This window comes from Macrobrachium rosenbergii, chromosome 55, assembly GCF_040412425.1.
Source record: "Macrobrachium rosenbergii isolate ZJJX-2024 chromosome 55, ASM4041242v1, whole genome shotgun sequence".
NCBI classification, from domain to species: domain Eukaryota; kingdom Metazoa; phylum Arthropoda; class Malacostraca; order Decapoda; family Palaemonidae; genus Macrobrachium; species Macrobrachium rosenbergii.
The window spans coordinates 5368024-5382738 of NC_089795.1; the positions used below are offsets into that span (position 1 = coordinate 5368024).

General features: G+C 38.3%; 1 protein-coding gene across 1 annotated transcript; it reads right to left on the bottom strand.

The window, feature by feature from the left end:
• Positions 1 to 7657: 7657 nt before the first annotated feature.
• On the bottom strand, positions 7658 to 8071 carry LOC136835721 (uncharacterized). The gene has a single exon (XM_067099581.1). The coding sequence runs from the start codon at positions 8069 to 8071 to the stop codon at positions 7658 to 7660; it is 414 nt and encodes a 137-aa protein (XP_066955682.1).
• Positions 8072 to 14715: the final 6644 nt, after the last annotated feature.

A 14715-nucleotide genomic window follows, 5' to 3' on the forward strand; every position in this document is an offset into this window, starting at 1 on the left:
TATAAGACAATACACCTAGCCGTTAAAGGTACAAAAACATGTAGATTACAACTAAATGTAATGTCAGATATTAAATGTGCACACGACTTTGATGAAAAGTACATGCATACATAAGCAAATTCAAAAAGCATTTTCTAGCTTAAAAAAAATTGAAGTGAAATTGTTTTGAGATGCTTCCCTACATGTCACGATTGAAAGAGAGGACCATTGCTCTAATCGCTTGCACGTTGAGAGGTTTATAAACTGTGCCACATATGACCTCAAGGTACTTACAGTAAGTTTTGTAGCAGAATGGGCATTATTAGCAAGGTCTCGTGTAAGATGTGAATCATGCGTCTTGGTATTGTTCATAGCTGTTATTATGTAAATTCGTGGTCAGCGCTCTTGGTAGTGACATTGCCAATATAAATTATACTTTGCAGCTTGTTTCTCGTTTTGCATCCGTATTTGCAAACCACAGTACATCTATCCAGAGAATATTTCTTATTCAAAAATTCAAAGATATTTCCATACAGGGAGTTTACTGCCAACATTCACTAACTATCTATCTAATGTATATATATATATATATATATATATATATATATATATATATATATATATATATATATATATATATATATATATATATATATATATATATATATATATATATATATATATATATATATATATATATATATATATATATATTTACCGGCCTAGCCCAGGTTGGTCTATCTAGCCCTAAACACAATCTAAATGACTACTGGGCTAAACTCATAAAGAGAAGTAAGTTAACAGTAAATTAAATGGTTTTCAAAAGAAATGCGAGACTTCACTAATTAGGTTTTTATTAAAAAGATCAGAAGGAAATTGCAAAGGAAACTCCTCGGTAGCTCCTTGCCATTGATATTACGTTAGTCACAAAACAAATAGTGCCAGTATCAAAAGACTTTATGATCTATGGTGAAATTTCCTAAATCTAGATTTAATTTTAATCTGAAATAAATCACACTATGATTGGACCTCTGAAGATAAATAAATATACAGGAACTTCAGAGATTACTCTTGAAGTGTTCTTCCACATCAGAAATTCAGGAATTGGCATCGTGGACGAACAGATAGGGAAACAACATCAAAATGCCTATTCTGCAAGACAAATTTACTGTCATTTTGTTGCAAAGAAAACACTTTCACATTCACATAGGGAGTACTGAAGGTTGAGAGAGAACAATGTAAAATAGCAAATGCTATGAGATGTTTATGTTACTTAAAATGAAAACATTAACACTTCACATATTTTCTCAGAACTCCAAGGGACAGAGATATTAGAAAGAATGAACATTATAGTGGAAGAATGGGCAATGTAACAGACCCCAAATCCAGACTGTACCTTTTCCCGTAGGATGCGTTGTCTTGAAGTGTAGGCCAGACTTTGGGCAATAAAGCAGGGTACTTTAGTTGGATTATGTTAGCATGACAAAGTCTGTCTGGGTCAGAAAGGGGAAGGCGGTCGGAGACTGACCTGGCAAGGACTCTACTCTGATTCTGGCAGGTAACGAACTCTTGGCAAGACTCCTGGTCAGGACCCATTATAGCCTGTACTCCCGCCATACAGTCTCTGTCCCGCGTGTAGCTCTTTTGTCCGTTAACTCGCGGGTTCCTGTGTTTTGGCCGCATCCACAGGAGTGGTGCTGGAATAATTAGATGAACAGTACACAGGGGAAATTAAAGGCTGACAAAGGTGGGAAAATAGGCTTAGAGAGGATGGACTGAGTTTTTTTCATGAAGGCACTGATGATTTAGCTGGAGCTAATGTCAGGGGTGTTTTGATCGCTCCCTGTTCCTCGGTTCTGGCAGTCATGAAGTTGAATAAGTGTCTGTACTTTGCATGCTTTATTCTTGATGTAAATTATGAATAAGTGGAGCTTCACATGCTACTGAAAATAGCAACGGCCTTTTACAATATATATATATATATATATATATATATATATATATATATATATATATATATATATATATATATTTATATATATTATATAGATCCATTATATACATTCATTTTTTTATTTTTCTGCTTTTTCATATGAAATAAAGCAGGAAAGCAGACTAATCAATACTTAGGAACATTTATAACTTTAGAGTGAGTCCGTTTGCTTTGCGGGTAAAAATATGAAACCGATTTTTCTGTATAAATAATTGTATGCCCTTCCAAAACCACTTTTGAAAATAGCTCTTCTCTGATAACTTTATATCTTCAAGTTAATGTGACAGGAATAATAAGATATCTGTCCTCTAAACTGGTTTGCCTTTTTAGTTTTTCTGTAAAAGAAAACTATTAAGATGGCTTTGTCTGTCAGTCTGCACTTTTTCTGTCCGCCGTCAGATCTTAAAAACTACTGTGGCTAGAGGGGTGCAAAATGGTTCGTTAATCATCCACCCTCCAATCATCAAACATACCAAATTGCAGCCCTCTAGCCTCAGTAGTTTTTTTTTTTTTTATTTAAGGCTAAAGTTCGCCATAATCGTACGTTTGGCACCGCAACAACACAGGGCGCCACGGCCGGCTGAGAGATTCATGGGCCGTGGCGGAGAGTTTCATACAGCATTATAGGCCGTACAGAAAACTCGATTGCACCGAAGAAACTTCGGCACATTTTTTACTTTTTTTGTCTGGTTTCATAATTTCTTAAATGAAAGCTCCAAAGCTCAATGCCTCGTTGTTTTTCTTCGACAAATTGAAAGGGAATTATTACCATATCCAAGGCCTTCAAGAGAAAAGAAAACAGATAATATCATGATTTTCGAAGTACACGCTCTTCCAGAATCTAACGTAACTCCAGTGTAATGGAATAGCTATATTAGAATGTAGCCAACGATTCACTACTAAGATATCCTAAAGAAAGCTTCAGTTGCTATTCGGTATCAACTGAAAGTGAGGTTTCATGTCTTGTTCTTTTTAGCCCTTTTTCTTACCACGAACTCTTTTATGCACCCCATCTTAACTCCCGTAACTGACCTTTCTGAAACTGTCTCTTTTGTCCTGTTAAAAATTTCCATAAGTTTTCCAGAAGGGCGATATGGAGTAACGTCTGAAAAGCAGTGCATTCTGTAAAAGGGAGTCGTTCTTATTTAGGTTTTCTTCTGTTATATATATATATATATATATATATATATATATATATATATATATATATATATATATATATATATATATATATATATATATATATATATATATATATATATATATATATATATATATATATATATATATATATATATATATATATATATACATATATCACTATATATATATATATATATATATGGATATATATATCCACACGATATATATGTTAAATTAGAGAAGATTTGTTATTATCATATATATATTGCTGCACAGACACAAAAGTGAGCATTATCATAGAGGACATAAGCATGATCATGTATCAACCTTTCAGAGGTATGTATTTGCATAAAAAAAAAAATATTTGAGAAACGGTTTTTTCAGAGATAGAACATTGACCACGAAATCTTTTATTTAACCCATTTTAACTCTCGCAATTGTCAAGTCTTTTAATTAGAATTGATTATTTTATAGTTATACACTATATATATTCTTATATGGTTTTAAATCCAAATATGTGGTTTGGCAATTTACTCTCTCTCTCTCTCTCTCTCTCTCTCTCTCTCTCTCTCTCTCTCTCTCTCTCTCTCTCTCTCTCTCCTTAACTTTTATTTAGGCTTTTCATTAAAGGTAAGTCAGGTGTCATCTACATTTAAGATTTTTTTTTTTTTTTGCTTTGCTTCTGACGACAGATTCATACCCATCATAAAGCAAACATATATATGACCCAATATATATATTTTCTTTGATTTAATATATATATTATATATTACTCATCATAACCGTTAAACTGGCATAATTTGTTTTAAAGTAATCCCATCAATACTATATATACTAACCCTAAATGATAATGAAGAGTTCATATGGATATTAGAAAAGTTCCTACTAATGCAAAGAGAAAGGTCATGAAAATAACAGATGTCAGTAAAATAACATGATCAATCTGTAAGACACTGGGAATGATAGATAGAAATCCAATAAGATCATTCGGATTGCCATCTGATACCAATGTTGATATGTTATTCCCGATTGCAGCGATTGTTGGCTTATCAGATAGCGTATATAACTCTTTTATTCACCCCATTTTAACTCTCGTATATTCTGATGTCCTTTTGTCCTGTTAAAAATTTCATAAGTTTTCCAGAAGGGCGATATATAACGTCTTAAGCAGTATATTCTATATATCGTTCTTATTTAGGTATTTTCTTCGTGTTATATATATATATATATATATATATATATATATATATATATATATATATATATATATATATATATATATATATATATATATATATATATATATATATATATATATACATATCTATATATATATATATATATATATATATATATATATATATATATATATATATATATATATATATATATATATATATATATATATATATATATATATATATATACACACACACACACACATACACACACTAATTATCTGTCTAGAGAGAAAGTTGATCTTATACATTTTCACGAGTTAGTACAAAAAAATCACAGAACTTTTTATGAAGATTCATTTTCTTTCAACATATGCCATTTGTTGTTTAAATTTTAGAAACTTCTGCCGGATTTATATAAAACTCTTCGTACGTAATTTGCTCGCTCAAAAGGTGTTAAACTTATCCTAGTAATCACTTTTATTTATGATTACCAGTGCCCCAGGCTTATTGCTTTTTGTCGTGTGTATGTTTTTATTGACTTTCAACATGTCATTTGTGAGTATCGTGGATCTTTGTAGGGAATTTTATATTTTTTTTTTTTACACTGACGTGGATAATTCGCATTTTCACTACACATGTCACTATATTTTTCCAGAATTATTGTCACTTCGTTATTCTCACATTATTCACCACCAGGACAGAACGCAAAATCCAAACCGTAACTTAAGGGATATGGTCATTAGAAGTAGGAATTCACAAGAAAAGTTCACGACGCAATATACTGAATTGATGGTTTAGGAACTTTTTTTATGAAACCTTTTATTTTATTGTCTTTTTTTTTGATACTTTGTTTATTTTTTCATATCGACAATTGCATTCTTAAGTTATATTTTAAATTCATTTATTATTGATGATTCAAAAAGTCTTTATCGTAAATTCTTCGGATATATTTTTTTATTTCCTTGATGTCGATGTGTTTTCTTATATACTATGTTGCACAACATCAAAGTGCCAGTCTTCCATGTCCTGCGGAGCTTTCGTTATTGCTCTTGAAAAACTTAAACCATTCTGACATTTACGAAGATACCGTCGGCGTTCTCTGACTTAATGGATTTGTGTAATTGCTTTTGCATATTCTTTGGCAATGCATTCCAAAAAAAAGGAAAGAAAAGATCAAACGATTACAAGATACTCATGGCAGCCCTATATGCCTGGAATCACGGGATCACGTGATATTTAGTGACAAAGTACTACCAAAAAAAAAAAAAACTGAAAGTAAGAATCGTGCCCATTTTCATCTCGTTTATTTATGTTGAGGGCATCAAAATGCTAACGAGCATGAAGATGCTTAAAAGAATCAAAAAGCAGTAAAAAAAAAAAAAAAAAACCCGAGCACTAATTTCCGTTTACGGCAGGAAGAGTAGCCATTGTTTTTGAGGGGAGCCTTTAAGTTCAGTTGACCCTCAAAAAACAAGATTGGAATAAAATATTTAAATACGAGAGAGAGAGAGAGAGAGAGAGAGAGAGAGAGAGAGAGAGAGAGAGAGAGAGAGAGAGAGAGAGAGATTTGAAAAGGCACTGATCAGATTACCTAATCTTTCGTTGAAAAATACACACACGCACATACACAGATATATATATATATATATATATATATATATATATATATATATATATATATATATATATATATATATATATATATATATATATATATATATATATATATATATATATATATATATATATATATATATATATATATATATATATATATGTTTATCAGTATTGTCCCTTGAGTATATTGTGATTTTTAGCCAAATGAGATTTGAAGACCACTCTTGCTACCTCCAGTGGGTGGACCCACTGGCCGGGACCCACTGTCGAGTGGGTGGCCTTCAAAACTCATTTGGCTAAAAATCACAATATACTCTCAAGGGACAATACTGATAAACATAGCAACCATAGGCGACCTCAGATCCACACCTGACAGGTGTCAGGGAGGCGGAGTTTGGAAGCTCATTAGCACTACTGCCCCTGTACTGTGTTTACAAATATGATAATCCTATATTCATACATCTCTACTGCCTGCCTTAAAATGTAAACAATTTACAAATTTCTTTTGATATTAAAGGATCAAGTTTATACATCCCTTGACTGATATTCAAATTATGGTTGTAACTTCCTTTTATAAAGCTAGATTCAATGATATTCCTTTCCAGTGCATTATTAGAATATACAATCCTTTTTGCCCTTACCCAGGTGACAGCATGATTGATCTCACTAACATGTACAAAAATACCACTGTTCCCCTGTGCATATCTCACACATTTCTTATGCTGTTCTATTCTTTTTTCCAGTGCTTTACCCATTTGGCCAACTTTTATATTGGCCAAACGGGTCGCATCAGGCGCTTATTCTGATTACGAAAGGTTGTAAGATACTTGAGAGGGTTGTGGTCTGTGAGGACAGTTAACGGGAATTTATGGTCCGCATGGTACGACTTGAACTGCTTCATTGCCAGTATCATACCTGGTAGCTCTTTTTCAGTGGTGTTGTATTTCATCTGAGCTGGATTTAACTTCTTAGAGTAGTATGCTACCGGGTATCTAACCCCATCTTTCTTCTGAAACATTACAGCACCAATGCCAACATCACTGGCACCAACTGCTACAGTGAAAGGCCGGTCATAGTCGGGGGTATGGAGAACGGGTTGGCTGATTAGGATTGTCTTCAGATTGTCATAAGCTTGATCGCATTCCAGAGTGCAGCAGAATGGCTGCTACCCTCAGAAGAGGTTGGTGATAGGGGAACCAGTGTCAGCAAAGTCTGGTATGAACCGATGGAAATATTGGATCAAACCGATGAATCGCTGTGCTTCCCTTTTTGTATGGGGATATGGCATACTTAGTATGGCTTGGACGTTTGCATCCTTCGGCCTTAGTTTTCCACTTCCGACATGGTGACCAAGATAGATGATCTCTCCCACTCTGAACTGGCATTTCTTGAGGTTGATAACAAGGTTCGTTTTTCGAAGGCTAGTAGGATCTGGTGGGGGATAGACAAATGTTCCTCCCAAGAGTTTGCATAGGCCACTATGTCGTCGAGATAGACGACACAGTTTTCAGTACCATCCAAGATTCTATTCATAAGCCGCTGAAAGCAGGTCGGGGCATTCTTCAGCCCAAATGGCATGGCCTTATACTGGTAGAAATCCTTGGGAGTAATGAAGGCAGTAAGTGGGCACAATTCCTCTGCTAGAGGTACCTGCCAATAGCCTTTCTCGAGATCAATCTTGCTCAAGTAACGAGCACTCCTGAGGCTGTCTAGGCAAGGTTTCATTCTCAGAAAAGGGTAGGGCTCAGGCTGGGTTACACCATTTAATTTTCTGTAATCGATACAGAGCCTGTCTCCCCCCACACTCCTTAGGGACCAATATGACAGATGAGGGCCACTGGCTGTTGCTTCTTTCGATCAGGCCAAGCTCGCGTTGGAGCTTGACCTGTTCCTCTATTTTCTGGACCTTATCAGGGTTTGTCTTATAATAGCCCTGCACTATTGGGTGGACCCCTTTAAGTACTTTCATGGTGCACTTGGCTTCCTTCGTGCACCCGAACGTGTCTTGGGTAATATCGGGAAAGTCAGCTAGTAACTGACACACTTCTTCTCTCTTGGTGTCATCCAGCCCCAGGGTGATGATCTCGAGGCGGAGCAGGATTTCTGAATTAGAGGTTGGGGGTGGCACTACAGACACAGTGCTTACTATCGCACCCATCGTAGTTGGTTGACTCTCGGTTGCCCTTTCCTCGAGGGAATGTACGGCTTTAATAAATTAATATGGAGCCTCTTGGCCCTCCTCTTGCCGCAATTTACCAAGCAACTGAGGTACCTGCGCTTCCCTAGAACTTTATGAGGCCCCATAAACTGGGTCTCTATGGGGCATGTCGCTCCTGTCTGGAGGACGAGAACTAAGTTGCCTCTTTGTCAAATTCCAACTTGACCCATTGCTATGTTTCAGCTTCGGTTGCTTGGGCGACTGCCCAGGCAGCTTGGAGTTTCCTCTGGATGGGTGGGAGATCCGTACCCCATTCGACCTTGGAAGGATAAGGGCAGGCCTCATACAGAATGTCAAGGGGGGCCGTGGGTGGAATGGGCATAAAGCAACTCGAAGTGGCTGTATCCCAGTGTATCCAAAGGTGCTTGCCAAATGGCGAAGATAGCGTAGGGGAGGTTCTCCTCCCAGGCTGTCCCATCTTCGTGACCAAGTTTGGCTAATCTTAATTTTAGGATTCTCCTCCCAATCTGTCCCATCTTCGTGACCAAGTTTGGCTAATCTTGATTTCAGGGTTTGGTGGGATCTCTCCACTATACCCTGACTCTCTGGAGGGTATGGGGTCAAATGGATATGCCAGACACCATGGCTAGCCATACTGTCATAGAACTACTGTGACAAAAGTGCTGTCCTTGGTCTGTCTGAAGGGTTCCAGGGAATCCAAAACAGCAGGAAAACTGGATGAGGGCTTTCACTGCATTCTTTGAGCTCTCGCTCCTGACAGGTATTGCTTAGGGGTACCACATGAAGTGATCTATAATTGTCAGGCAGACAGTCTTGAAGGGGACTCCCACTGAGGGGATTTTTCTCAGTGGGGCCTTAGACACGACCTCATTTGGATTTCCAGTGATCTGGCACATTAGACAGGAGGCAATGAAGGCCTTAACTATCTTACAGATGCCCAGCCAGTAGAACTTTCCTTCGAGGGCACAGGCCGTCAGGGCGACACCGAATGTCCACCAAGGCCATGGGCCAGCCATAGGAGAATGGGCTGTAGAGATGAAGGAACTACCATGCATCGGTGGAGGATGGGAGCAGGTTCTAACTTCCCCTGGTAGAGGACTTCATCTTCAAGAAGGAAGTCGTCCTTGGTCATGTCCTTAATGTCATCCTCAGCAGTAGCCGCTTCTGAGTGGTAGCACCACAGGGTGACATCTTCAGTTTGCTCCCAAATGAGTTGCTCTCGGCTCAACGAGGCAGTGGAGGCATCCACTCCCATGACCAGGAGAGCAACGGCAGGTTCAGAAGGGGGTTCTTCTTGAGCGGTGCCCGGCTGTTTATGCAGCCAAGGAACTTCTGCGAGGTTGATGTCGTCGGAGAAGGAGCCTTCATTGGATGGAGGGTCTGTCTCCTTGGGCTGCTCAGGAGTCATAGCTGTCATACACCTGAGGGGGACGGTGGAGTTCCTCCACTGGACCAGGTCTTAGCCCAATAGTAAGGGGCATCCAGTGGCAAGAGATTGGTTGACCCCGAAAAAATGCTCCTCCTCGCGAGAGGTCCAAGAGATGGTCATTCTTTTGTCCTTCCGGATGGTACCACCGGGAGTCACTTCATTTCGGTCAATGAGGTTAACCTCTGCACCAGCATCTACTATATTCGGCAACATCGGAGGGGGAATGGAACCATCGAGGGATGCAACTGTTACAGTTTCAAGGCTTAACCACTCAGTTGGTTGTCTTGAGTGGACAACGTTCTGAACTGCTCTATGGGGATTGTTTTTGGGGCAGTGCTTAAAGTTTGAGGATCCATGGCCCTCCTTGCCACAATCTCTCTGGGTCTTGCTCCCTGGTAGCTAGAGGGTTTGTAACCCTTTTCCCAGGAGTATGAGTGGGTTTGCTCTGTGCAGCCCTGGTTTGGGGTTTTGCTGGCTGGTTCTCAGCCTTCAAGCTGCACTGTTCCTGGGGTGCCCAACACTTTTGCAATGTCCACACACTGGTTTCTTTGGGGCTTGCCGACGTTTAAGAGGGTGCTGAAAGTTGGATGAGGCAGGCGAAGAGGGATATAATTTTCTTCCGTGGGAACTAAGATGAGGATGACTGGTGTCCCAGTTGTCAGCCCAGCGACAGCACTCGACCACTGTCTTAGACGCCTTGTTGCATAGATGGGCGGCAAGAGCTGGCGGGGCATAAAATAAGAAATCCTCGAACTGGAAGAGTTTGAGGATGTCCTCCACACTAGTGGCTTTGAGAGATTGTAGCCATTGTTTTAAGGCCTGGGTCTTTTTGAAGATCCACTCAGACCAGGTTTGGCCTGATTCTTTGGGCATATTTCACCACCTTTTCCTCCAACAGTCAGGAATTATTTCAAAAGCTTTTATAATGGCTTGGCAGACAAGGGCAAGATTTCCTTGATCCTCAGGAGGGAGAGCAATGAAAGCAATGGGACCTTTCTCTTCAACATGCCATCCCAGGATCAGGGACACTTCTTCAGGGGAGCCTACACTGCTGAGAGTTGAATGTGGAGAGGGCGCTGGGGTGCTGCACACGCTTTGGGCCGTCATTGCAAGCAGATGAGCTATTTCTTTCTCCATCTCCTGCCTTTCTACCTCTTCTCGTTTCTCCTGGGCTATTCTTTCTTTCTCCTTCTGTCTTTCTGCCTCTTCTCATTTCTCCCGGGCTATTCTTTCTTTCTCCTTCTCTTGTCTTTCTGCCTCTCTTTCCACTTGGCATTGTCTGCTCTCTCTTGGACCCAACCTCTCCGGGCTTGTCCTGACAGTTCCACATCCTTTCCAGCAGACATGTAGAACTTGAAGTCCTCATTTTGCTGTACTCTGGATGCTGTAGACATCTTGAGATAACGCTTATATGGGCTTGACCCTTTAAATAATCAATATGTCTAAAAACACTCAAGTTTGTTCGTGATGAACTGGTTTCAGTACGTCTATAAGACTTAGTTTGTTCGTGATGAATGAATTTTAATATGTCTGCATAAGACCTAGTTTGTTCATGATGAACGAATTTTAATGTCTGAATAAGACTTAGTTTGTTCATGATGAATGAATTTTAATATGTCTATAAGACTTAGTTTGTTCATGATGAATGAATTTTAATATGTCTGAATAAGACTTTGTTTGTGATGAACAAATTTTAATGTCTGAATGAGACTTAGCCTGTTTGTGATGAACGTATTTTAATATGTCTGAATGAGACTTAGTTTGTTCGTGATGAATGAATTTTAATGCGTCTCAAAGGGCGTAACCGGATTTTATGTCACGCATGGACTTGGCCGGCGATAGCGTGAAATTAAGGTGTTCCGGGGAACAACGGCTAGTGCATGTTGAATGTGGTTAACTGGGTTCCTGAGAACATAGGGTTTGTGCTAAGTGAGCGATTTGGATTCTTGTAAGACTCAAAGTTGTTCTAATGAACTAATTCAGTATGTCCAAGAAGACTTAAGGTTGTTTTAATGAACTGAAATAATCAGCCCTGCATGACTTGGATGTGTGTGAAATATACGAATATAAAGTCTCGAAATGGACTTGGAGTTTTTTAGCACAAGGTTTGACACAAGCCTGAAATAATGATTTGCAGAGAATTGTCAGACCTGGCGGAATTAAAATAAAAGGCTTACGTAGAATTGGATACCACTTCATAAGCTTTTGAATTTTTACTTGCTCACATCAATGATTACAGTGCCTGAAGGAGTGCTTATGCTGGCGGTGGCAGCAAATATTATAAAATTGTACTGCTCTAAGCAAATAGGAACAGTTACTTCTAAATATGCTCAATTAAATGTGAGAGAAGCAGTGTAGCTGGTTCGTTGGCTAAGAGAGAGAAAAAAATATGCATAAAATGCGACGACAAAAGAATGTGCTTATTTCAAAAGCTCAAAATTAAAACTCAGTAGAACATGACGAGTACGCAAACAAAAAAAACAAAAAAAATTCGTAGTTTACCATGCATGGGCAAATTTTCTGCCAGCGACATCTCACATGATTGAGGGAAAAAGGAAATATTTAGTTTATTCTAGAGATCTGATTTTGTTTACTTTAGCGACCCCATAGGACAGGGGACAGCGCAGCACGTGTGTGTGAAGAGAAACAACCAATAAATACAGCGAACAAATATAACGCAGTCTCAGCTGACACCTGGCTGAGTGAATCTTTGCACAAATTTTAATGAGATGACTGATAAATTTCAGTAGATGTTCCTCTCTTCTGAGGGAAAGAATGAATGGACATTTCCTTTTTTTCTTAAGGTTTGTTTACTGGAAAAATTTAATGGAATTTACCATGTGCGTATCTTTTATGGAGGAATTTAAACAAATGCGAGTACTAACCACGATTTTCGGCTCGCATGGCCTGAACAAATTTTTACGGATTTATGAGATTTATTCAATAAGGAAGAACAATATCTTTGCCTAGTGAATTCCTAACCTCTATGAGAGAGAGAGAGAGAGAGAGAGAGAGAGAGAGAGAGAGAGGGGGGAGTAAAAATATGCTATCTCCAGAGATATGAAAATTGCTGGACTGGGTTACCCCACGTGGCTGTAATGTGTGCCTAGCTAGTATTTCGGGAATTTCAAATTGTCCCTATCACGTGAACAAAGGATAAGGGCAGTATTTCTTTTATTAATTTTTCACTGAGTGTCGTCCCTACCTTTCTAGTTTTAAAGATGCAGCTAACATGAGATAGCACAAAAATCTTGTGTAAAGGTTAATAACTCTTTATAATGGGATGCATGCATGTGTTCTAACAATTCCTCTCTCTATTTCAGCTGCGATTTTGTCCGTGCCTAACAAAAGATAAATAGAAAACACGGTACTTGCTGTGGAAATTGTTCACTTGTGCGCTTATAGGGGAATTTACGCTAATTAAGAAGGTTCATTTCTTGTCTCACATTCAGCTTTTAGCTGATAGCTGCACGTTGCCAAAAAGGGTAAGGACTCAATCTGTGATGTTGCAGATTGCGAGATCTTAGGCAATAAGGTCGCCAGTGTTATAATTTTAAAGCTGGGGTCTTGCTAGATAAATGGGGTATGCTAGGATGATATGTAACTTACCTTAATTACAGCAAAAATTTGGACTCTGGCCTTGGGGACAGCTAAAATTACAAAAAATACAACTCACTTGAAGGGCTGCTTCAAAATGTGGGCGCCTAGAAAAACTCTGGGGTTTAACTCAATTCATTATATTTACAAAAGAAAACACATCAGGGGAAGGGTAGCGTAATTCTGGGGTAATGAGGCGAGAGCAAATGACGGAGAATTTCCTGGAGGGAGTATACTGGGTTTCCCGCTTCAAAGGTTGTTGATAACGGAGTAGCGAGGCCGCTCCACACACAAAGTGACGTGCAGATCCACAGCTGGGTATCCCTATCTTGCAACTGAAACACTCACAGTGGCTTAACAGAAACTAGCACTGTAATGATGGAATCGAGGAATTGCATTGAAGATGCCTAGACTGAACTCGATTCCAGTGACTCGAATATCATACGCTTACGTCACACTTCTCGTAAATGCTTTGCAAATTAAACAGCACAAAATATAAAGCAATACACGTCTCACTGTAATTATATTGCACTATGAAAAGAGAGGAACACAGTTGGAGGAGAACAAGGAACGTGGCTGACGAAAAACCTTAAATCCTGGTACATTACCTTTCGTTAGGAGCTGAAGTTCTCTCCTTTTGAGGGCTAGCGAGGGGGAGGGCAAGTGAATTAATTTACAGCAAAAGTTACTTTGGATACTGCTAGCCAAGTGTTGAAAATAGTATTGATAGAGCAAGGGACGGAGCTCTGGATTCCGTGGTGCCACTGTCAATTCTGAGAGCAATCTCTCTCCAAGGCCCTTACTAGCTTCGGAAGTTACGTCTTTCTCCTCCTAGATGTGGTTGTGATCACTCTGCCCGCATGGTACTGTAGATCACATGGTTCCGATTCTAAAATGGCAGAACACACGTGGTCAGCCCTCCAGCTGATCTGCCTCAGGCAACGATTAGCTCTGGTCGGGTCCGCACCTGGAATTAAGGGATTTCCAACAGCGCTTTGGACAAGAAAGGGGTTAAAGGGGTTTCCCCCCCAAAAGGCAGTGGTGAGAGGTTTTAGGGGCGAATCTTCTTACTGTGAATCATACTAAATTTACCTTATTGAATTACTTAGTCCTTTTACTATCAATTATTGTATGAAAGGTGGCGTAGGAGGGAATATTCTTAATACACACACACACACACACACACACACACACACACACACACATATATATATATATATATATATATATATATATATATATATATATATATATATATATATATATATATATATATATGTATATATATATTAACTTTATATATACATAATTATTCTGTATATTATATATTACTAATAGGATATATTCAAACTGGATGGTATATGAGGGCTGTTTGGCCAAGAAAGCATGTAACTTTTTCTGAATAAATACTCCATTAGATACATATTTGAATATGTTGGTAATTTATATATATATATATATATTAACTTTATACATACACAATTATTCTGTGCATTAGTATAATTACTAACAGGACCTCATTCAAACTGGGTGGTATATGAGGGCTGTTTGTTATATGTATATATTATATGAATAAATACTCCATTAGATATATACC